The sequence below is a fragment of the Ambystoma mexicanum genome, chromosome 4p, assembly GCF_040938575.1.
Source record: "Ambystoma mexicanum isolate Mex_15411 chromosome 4p, UKY_AmexF1_1, whole genome shotgun sequence".
NCBI lineage: Eukaryota > Metazoa > Chordata > Amphibia > Caudata > Ambystomatidae > Ambystoma > Ambystoma mexicanum.
In genome coordinates, this window is record NC_090927.1 from 456632743 (window position 1) to 456641650 (window position 8908).

Genomic DNA, 8908 nt, shown 5'->3' on the forward strand with positions numbered 1-8908 from the left:
TAGAGCAAACGCTTGTTATGAGATCATATACAGTTTATAGAAAGGAGAAGTTGGTGGCTGTGGGAGTTTGGTAATGGTGGGCTGCAATGGGGTAGTGCATCTTTAGGTTGTTGGTCGTCCCGGTTTTGTTTTGGAAATCTGCTCACCCTACAAAAGTTCTCGTTGGTCTAGCAGCACTTGCTCGACCTACTGGCTCCCTGCTGGTCCGGCGGTGGTTGCTCTTTAGCCAGCAGACCCTCGTTTGGGTCAATGGTTTTTAGGTGGTCACTGCTTGCAGTGGACTTGGTTTGCAGTGCAGGAGAGGGCGGGCCATTATGAAATTTGGGCAATGCCATACCAATGAACGCCCAAACTAGGATATATCCGTTTCCATATATGGAGAGAATTGCGAGTTTAACCCTCTCGAACATTTATGGGGGGGGGGGGGGGGGTGGAGTTATTACATATTAGGCAGGGTAGGGCAGAGCCATTGCTACATCAAATTAACATTGTGCGGACAGGTAAAACACAAGCGTCTTGTCTTGCCTTACAAAACTCCCTCTCCCACATCTCTGAACGAACCCCAATGCAGGCAATCCATATAACACTCAATGATCCCGATAGCACAAGCACGATGATAAACCACACCAGTATTTGTATTTTAAACTACTTTATTTTAAAAAACATATTTAAAAACAATAAAAAAAACACTAGATCAGCCAACTCTGCCAATATACAAGCTACAAATGCTTGACTGACAGGCCGATTTATGTTGCATTTGAAATAAAAATTAAATGCATATAAAAAGTTTCCATAGGAACACAGATAAATGTGACCCCCATCTCACAGTCATCCATTTTGTTGCATTGATGCTGGCACTACATATAAGTGGGTATATTCTACAAAGAATCCTAATGGTCCCAAAAACTACACCCACTTGCTAGAAGAAAAAAAAGTCTACACATTAACGGTAGCTGAAGAACAAGGTGCAGGTTGATTTTCAATGCCGCTTTCCCAAGCACATGACAGTGGCAGGGCACCAACATCTTGTGCAATTTCAGGAACACCATGCTCCTTGATTTGTTCCATAAGTTGCCTGTAGGAGGGAAGAAAATAGTAAGGCAACATGCAGATCAATTTTTTACCATTCCATACAGCGAATGTATAACAAAATCCCTGAAACACTCCCAACAGAAACTGATCATGCACACAAGACATGCTTCCCCTTCTTACAGGGACACAAGGCTAGCATGGGGGTTAGCTACATACTGAGGCAGTGGCGCCATCAGAACGAGAGACTGCATACTACAACTTGTCTTGCCAGATATGTCAACAATCCATGCAATTACAATGATCCATCAAGATGGAAAATATGCCATACAGTCTAATGCTGGTGACCATCTCATGCTGGAAAAAGGTACTAACCATGCTGGTCTGGACATCACATAATACAAGGTTGGTCTCTGAAATCCATTAAATGTTGAAGCTGCTGCCACAGTGTAGGCACCCATGTTTTCAAATATCATCCAATCACCAACGTACAGCTCTGGCAAATCAGTTCGCTCAACTATACGATCAAGACCATCACAAGTTGGGCCCCAAATGCTACTGCAATAGTGACGCTCTTCTGGTTTTGGCCTCTGAAAAAAAAAAACGACGATTTTACAGCACTCCATAATGTGCAGTACAAGAATCAACGATTAATTCAGCTCAAGCAGTCGGGAATTGCTTGCAAAACCCAGCGAATAAGCATGGAGAAAAATTCAAGCAGAAAGGCTCCATACCAATTCATCCAGTCCAGCTAAAGTGGCCCAAGCACCACTTGCTGCATCACAGAAAAAGGCAAACATGTACAGGATGACCCTATTGTTGCTTAGAGGGCAGCATGTTGCCAATGTAGTAATATTGTACATCCATTCTGTCTCCCCCAAGTAAATTGCAGCACGATTCCCCACACCCGCCAAACCAACCCACTTCTATGCAAATGAAACGCGCGTCCGTGAACTGCATTGCACTTGAAGACATACCTTTTGGAGAACTGGGTTAACATGCGCATGATCATACAAGATGCAGTTGAATGAGCCGTACACACCATCGTTCACATAATACATAAGTGTCTTGTCATCAGAACCACCATCTTCTTCTGGGTAAAGAAAAGATAAAAATGCAATCCATTACAAACCTGTACAGCTATTTTTCACACTGCTGAAGGACACAAGACAAATAAGCGCGTGAAGACAAACTCACCATCAGAACCAAGCAGCTCATTGAACATAACTTTCTTTGCAATAATATTAACTGCAAGAGTGAATGAGGATGCTACATAGTAACGTCCCGGCTCGGCAATAATCTTAACTCCAGAACCTGCAGGAAAGTACTTGTCCAAAGCAGGATTTATCACAGCTGTTATCTGTGGGAAGAAAGGCATCCATATTATGCAACAATGGCGACCATGAACATGTAGGGGGGGGGGGGGGGAGCATCATCATTAAGTATACAATTAACCCCCCCCCCACTCCCAAGTGTGTGGGGGTGCCCCACCACCAAATGCCCCATCCACTGAGGGGGACCCTACCAATGGTTCCTACGAGATACCTCATTATGTTAAACATTTGCACAACTTCTGCTATGCTGACACATTGTATCTAAACACTAATCACATGCGCCATATTAATACTAGAATCAGTCGAGCCACAACATAATCGCAACTCTAGTGTTAAGCAGTTAGTTGACCACTTTGTCTCCCGAGAAAAACCGTAAATATGACCAGCAAAAATGTGCTTCTTGTACAAGAGGTTCGATGAATCCCAGCTTGGCTCAGATTTATTTTACACTTAGACTATTCCAACCCGTCTATTCCAACCCTTCAGGTTGCAAAACTGTCAGCTTGAAAAATACCGTATACCACGTTACAACTGAGCAATTTCCCCCAAGAATTGCCAGTTTTAAGTTTCTAGTTTCCTAGCAAGTGCTCAGCGTTGAGGAGCACTACCCATGAACAAACAAGGGACACATGCGAATAAACGGGTAATGCTATAGTGTAACCGATCAGATGATGTGCTTAAATTACCTCTTCAAACTTTAACTTGACATCTTCAGAACCTGGAAACCCGCCGCCAATATCGAGCAAGTGCATGCTAAAACCTAGTTCGGCCTAAAAAAAAAAAAAAAAAGTTTAATTATCAGTTCCAGAACCGGCTTCCAAACCATACACTACGGATTCTGGCAGGTCCACAATAGTCAGTGACCCCACTTTGTATACCACAGTGTTAGTTTAACTAGCTTGGATTTGCAGCAAACTACTACTTGCACATATATGATGGGGTGCACACAAACTCGTCAAGAGTTCCAGGGACATGAAATGCAATCGGATAATAGGTAAACATCACCAAATACACTTACCCCCATATCAAAGACAACACTTACCCCCATATCAAAGACAACACGAGCATCAGAAACTGCCTGCACGTACGTGAATGGGTCAGTACAACCACTACCCACATGGAAGCTGCATAGGAAAGAGTTCTGGATTAATACATATAATAGAAACTGAATAAGTTTCAATTCACAAAAGTAGTTGTAACTCGCTTACCTCACACCAATAATATCAATATTGAGCTCTCGTGCTCGCTCTAAGAGAATTCGGCTTGTTTTGAGGGTAGCGCCAAATTTCACACTCAAGCGACAGACTGCCTTGGAATCATCAGTTGCAATACGCAAAACCAACCTAGTAAAAGTAGAGCAGTTTATGCATTTAGAGTTAGGAGACTAAGTTTGATAGCCGTGTGTTGACAATCCTAGGCACTGAGACAATTCGGAACAGAACAACTATTACCATAACATGCTACACCAGAGGTTACTGGGGAACGAGCTTTTTGGAACTATGGCAGACATTGGGAGGCTGAGGCAGTACAGGGGGAGGAGGGGGCGTCTCGGGGGCACAGGTGGAATGTGACAGGAAGGAACAATACACAAAAAGCATGTAACAGTGCAAAAATGCATATGCAGTCTCAGAAGCAGATCACACGACCATTGGAGTCAAAAGAGCGACATGATTTTATGAAGGCCATATTGCATGGAGAGTGCGAGAATAAGTTGCCCACGAGGCAGCAATGGACATTCAGCTCCAAAACAGTAGGGGGAGGGGGCTTTGGCCATCAGAAATATAGTTGAAGCCAAACGAAGTGAGGCAAGGTTTGTGTCTAGGGCGGAGATGTACCAATTCTTTGGGTCCATGCACAAGCAAAACGCCAGTGAATTAGTGTGTTCATCAAAATCGATGTGGTTAGCGAAGGGAGGGATTTTGAAAGGAGATGGCCCTAGTGCCAAACAAAGGGTCAGGTCTGGTTGTTAAAAGCTTGGTGGGGGAGCAGTCAAAGAGTGGATGGCGGGGACCTTTAAAAAGAGCAAGTGAGCCCAAGAAAATGTGGCTGTCCAACGTTGGTGTTGGGGCACAACAGTTTTTCTTTGGAAAAGAAACTGGATTTTTGTAGGTCTAGAAGATGCCAGTTGAATTGAGGGAGGCAAAACATGCATTCTGCTGCAAATTGGCAAGTTGAAAAGCAGGGCGGGCTTGTTGAGATCCAGGAATGAAGCTGTAGGAGAGAAGGGGGTGGGGGGACAGTATAGGAATAAAGGGATGGGTGGGGACGATTAGAGGGAGAGAGGGCTTTAAGCAAGACATACTTGCTCTGGTTTGACGAGTAGCGAGAATGAAGGGGTGAGGAGCCGGAGAGCAGGGATTAAGATCAGAATAGAAGCTTCAGAGCCTCCATGGATGCAGCAGGGAAGCCATAGGTTAACGAAATGTCCGTTCTTTGGGGTCTACATAGGTCATTAGACATGGAGCATAAGGCATCAATCAATAGGGCGGGGAAATCGTTCAGGAGTATTGAAGTAAAGATCAGAAGGCTGGAGAACAACATGTGCGTGGTAGACGAGAACAGCAAAGAAACTGATGCCCATGGGAAAGGTGGTTAGTGATCTGATTGGGACCACTACACCCATGAGTAGGGCAGTGGCTGTGAAAGTAACCAATGGGAAACTGGCATGACGTGCACGATCAAGGACTTACTTTGCATGTGGGTGGTTCCGTGCAACTTTCATCAGCTCGACTTCACTGTCAAAGGTCATCATCTTGACACCACTGTTGGCAGCATATTTTATTTGAGATACTTGTTTGCAGGGGTTTGCATAAATTATTCGTTCTGGCGACACGCCAATATTCTGGACAATTTGTATTTCAGTCTGGGGACAGTGACAAAATGCATGGTTTAGATTCTAAACATTGACATGCCCGTTAAAAACGCACAATGCATGTCATAGTCGGTAAAAATGCACAATGCATACCTTGCTTGCACAATCAAATCCAGATCCTAAAGCAGCCAGTGTCTTGACTATTGCTTTGCTGTCATTGCATTTCACTGCGTAGAATGGAGTGACTCTAGGGAGAGCTTTAAACCAACGCAGGTGTTTTTTGATAATATCACCAAGATCTGCGACGTAAAAGGCATCTTTATCATCCTGGAAAAGGGATAAAATGCAGTTTTAAATCCTACTCTAAGAGCAAGCCAATACAGAGACTTAGGTCAAAGGCCCCAGCTGGGCGGCAGGCACCACCCCGCCATTTTTTTTTAACAAACCTCACATGTAGAGCCTAAATACCCAAATCGAAGCCAACGAAGACATTTAGGCCCTGGGTGTGATTTTACAACAAAGTCCCTAAAAATAGAATTTCAGGATTGAATCTTCAAGGGAAGCCTCTGATAGGGCCCTATATTGAACGATTTTATGATCCCCCCCCACCTAGTGCAAGAAAGCAGAAACTACTTTTTATACCCACTCCCCATTTTCGCCAACCCACCGGTCTGCATCTCCACGGTTTTGTGCGATTACATAGAGCAAACAATAGTTATTAAAATCGCCGATTACTTACAGACGAAGACACCTCGTTTATCTTTTGCTCCAGAATGTCTCTAGCAGAAAATCCTTCTTCAATAAAACTGAAGTCAAATTCGTCATTGCTGAAGTTCTGCATGGTCCCAGGGGATATATATATATACACACACGGTATGCAACAAACTGAAAATAAAAGCACAAGTTAATACCACGACTTCAATCGGGAACACAACACTCGCCAATTGGTGGTATATACTCACATGGATAAGTTAGAGATGGGGTTTTATTCTAAAGAGGCCCTCAGCTTTGCTCCCAAGGGGGCTCTCCCGTGAAATAGAACCCGGGCAAGTACAAGGCAAGCCTCAGACCCCCTGAGGAGCCGGTGTAGGATGTTGTACTGCTGCTGTTCTGTAAAAAATAAAAATCATCAATTACGAACGTTCACGTCTTGGCCGAAAGAAAGCAGAATGGTAACGTCATCACTGGCTAAATAAAGACATTTGTAAAGCCGTATACTGCCTCGGTTGGCCACGTGGCACAAGGCTGCAGCAGAGTCGGTGACACCTTAAGGAGCGCATGACGCCACCTCTGGCACACAGGCTTCCGGGGGAGGTGCCGTTACCAGTATTGCCAAAAAGGGAAACTCATTTCCAGCCCAAGTTTATTTAGACACTACCAATCGCATGCTTCTGCCCGGCGCTACGTTGTGGTGAATATATGTCTGGCATGCCCTCTCCCCAACTGCCCACGCCGTGTACCCCACCTGTCATGCAGTGTGTTCCGAATAACCGCCCAATATGCAGATGGGAAATTAAGAGCTCCCCATAGCTCACAGGCCGCACGTACAATATCCCAGAACAAGGCATATAAAATTCCTTCCCTTCGGGACGCCAAGAAACTTCAGTGACTGGCACAAGATGGTGAAATTGGTTGTGCCAGTACCCCCCGCCCCAGCCATACACGAATCTCCGGTGCAACGAATGGCTGACGACACCATCTGCCCTTCAAATCAAGCGATGCAATTTGAAACAGTGCTGGTTGGGGCCGTTGGTAGGCGATGATGGTACACCATTTTGTACATAAAGCATGTAAAGAATATGGGTGAAATGTAATTCTTATTTTATGAGATTAAATCAGAATCATTAATTATTTCACCACTAAAATGTAAAGCACTGGTCTGGCAACTACACCAAAAACCCAGTACTTTCTCCCAATCGTCCCCACTTTAAGTACCTCGCCACATTCTCCAACTACCCTCCGTCCACCATGCAGCCCCCCCCCCTCTAATGCATTCTTGTATAAAGGGGCTGCCAGTTCCAACCCATGCACTGCCTCCACACACACACACACCAAGACAGTGCTACACCAACGACCGCTAAAATCTTCCCTACCGGGATACATACACTTAATGGGGGGCTTCGTTCTTCGACCGATTTGGAATTTGGCGCATGCTTGCTGGCCAGTTAACGTGGCATTGAGGGCCTTTCAGACGAAGATGTCCTTGACATTAGTCACATTATGCATAAGAAACAGTTCACTAATGACAAAGGAAACGCGTTTGCGAGCGCCGTGGCTATAGCCGCGGGCGACGCTGTGTATCTGGCTCAACCACACTGATCACTTCAAAAATAGAAAGTAGCCAAATTGTACGTGAGGGGGGTGGGGAGCAATCAGGCTCAGGAGGTACCACTGCCGACCGTTATGCTTGAAATCGTGGCTCAGTCCGTACGCCCACCCACACATTGCTCGCTATGCGTAACAGAAGATGGCTTCCCTGCTTACAAGGACGTACTCCGCGCTGTAACTCACCTTAAAAAGCATTTACGAAGATTGTACCCATGGAGGCACGAATATCCTTAAGGAGAAAATCCAACGCTACCCCGCACCGAGAGAGCGAGCAGAAAGGGCGTCAGGCAGGCAGCTAGACTCTTGCGACAGCGCGTAACCCAAGCACGTCCTCCTCCGCGAAATGCCGGCAGCTGACAAGGCTCCTGCCAGCCCTGCTCCCCTATTTATAGTGCAGCTGCCGTTGCCATAGAGACGCGCCAGATCAAACCAGCGCTGATCGGTTTGCTCCGGCCCCCTGGAGGCTCCATTCAGCTCTGCGGTGCTTCCGTGGCCGCGTGCTGGCTGCCCCATGCTCCCATGCTGTGACGTCACTACGCTTGGCTCTAGTTTCAGCTTTAGACACCTGGACTGGTTGGGCACGCCTCGACCCAGTAGTGGGTCACACTGACGGCAAAGTCCGAGTTAAGAATTCAGTCAAGCCTGCACATGCGTAGTAAACCGCCAACGTGGGCGGCCCCCGGCTCTGGGGTAGGCAGTTGGTTGCATTATGACGACAGAGCCATGCCTTCGCCTGCCGTTTGAATTACAAGAACAAACTGGCTTCCGTTAGGTTACCGAACACTTACTAATGGTTTGAGGCAAGGCTTCTAAGATGGCACTAAATAACCCTGGTCAGAAACTCGAGGCTGCGCGCCAAAACACGCACTTTAGACATCTAAAAAGATTGGTTTTATTGTGTTGCTCTCATATTCCTTTATCGCTAATTTGTGTTGCTGTCATTTGCTAGACGTTTATATTTGAGAAAGCGACGTGTTTCTATGAGTGACAGGAATATAACTTGTCTTAAAAAAACTGGAAACATTCGAAAGAAAGAGGAAGAGCTTTTTTCGTCGCTTATTAATCGACGAGGCAGGTTTATTTTGAGTTTTGCAGTTTGATCGCAAAGCAGGCTTTTGTGGAATTGACTTTTTTTGGGTCTCTTGTTGAACGATCGACGGAAATGGCAACTCTTTTAAAATACTTAATTCGCTTGCTTGCTGGCCGCCCTTATTTTGCGTTGCTGCCTTTTATCGGAGGACATCTGGAAGTGCTCGGGGTGGGGAAAGAGGCGGGTCTAGTCGGAACTCTTTCCAGGACGCAAAGGAATGAGGCAGGAAAAAACACATTGGGTGGGTGGTTAACCCACATAAAGTCCCAGACATGTTCGTCTGCATTCGCTCTGTAGACGTGTCCTTTTAGTAAA

At 45.7% G+C, this 8908-nt stretch overlaps 1 protein-coding gene across 2 annotated transcripts; it reads right to left on the bottom strand.

Moving 5' to 3' along the window:
• Positions 1-632: 632 nt before the first annotated feature.
• On the bottom strand, positions 633-8165 carry ODC1 (ornithine decarboxylase 1). 2 transcript variants are annotated; one of them, XM_069605974.1, is made up of 12 exons: positions 7687-8165; positions 6138-6285; positions 5915-6060; positions 5329-5502; positions 5054-5226; positions 3572-3706; positions 3406-3487; positions 3050-3133; positions 2227-2389; positions 2007-2122; positions 1405-1619; positions 633-1075 (listed from the first exon to the last, which is right to left on the bottom strand). In XM_069605974.1, exons 3-12 carry the CDS (start codon positions 6014-6016, stop codon positions 937-939), a joined length of 1383 nt encoding a protein of 460 aa, XP_069462075.1. In that variant the 5' UTR covers positions 6017-6060; positions 6138-6285; positions 7687-8165; the 3' UTR covers positions 633-936. The 2 variants fall into 2 exon arrangements, with proteins under 2 accessions (XP_069462075.1, XP_069462076.1); XM_069605975.1 differs by having other exon boundaries at positions 794-1075; positions 2007-2119; positions 7687-7860.
• Between the last annotated feature and the right edge of the window lie 743 nt (positions 8166-8908).

Bases quoted from the DNA above. Each gene is read 5' to 3' on its own strand.
- ODC1 (XM_069605974.1), bottom strand. From the start codon at position 6,016: ATGCAGAACTTCAGCAATGACGAATTTGACTTCAGTTTTATTGAAGAA. The intron at 5,503-5,914 runs GTAAGTAATCGG...TCCCTTTTCCAG, and splicing joins TAAACGAGGTGTCTTCGTCT to GATGATAAAGATGCCTTTTA. The intron at 1,620-2,006 runs GTATGTCTTCAA...TTTTTTTTTCAG, and splicing joins TTAACCCAGTTCTCCAAAAG to AGGCCAAAACCAGAAGAGCG.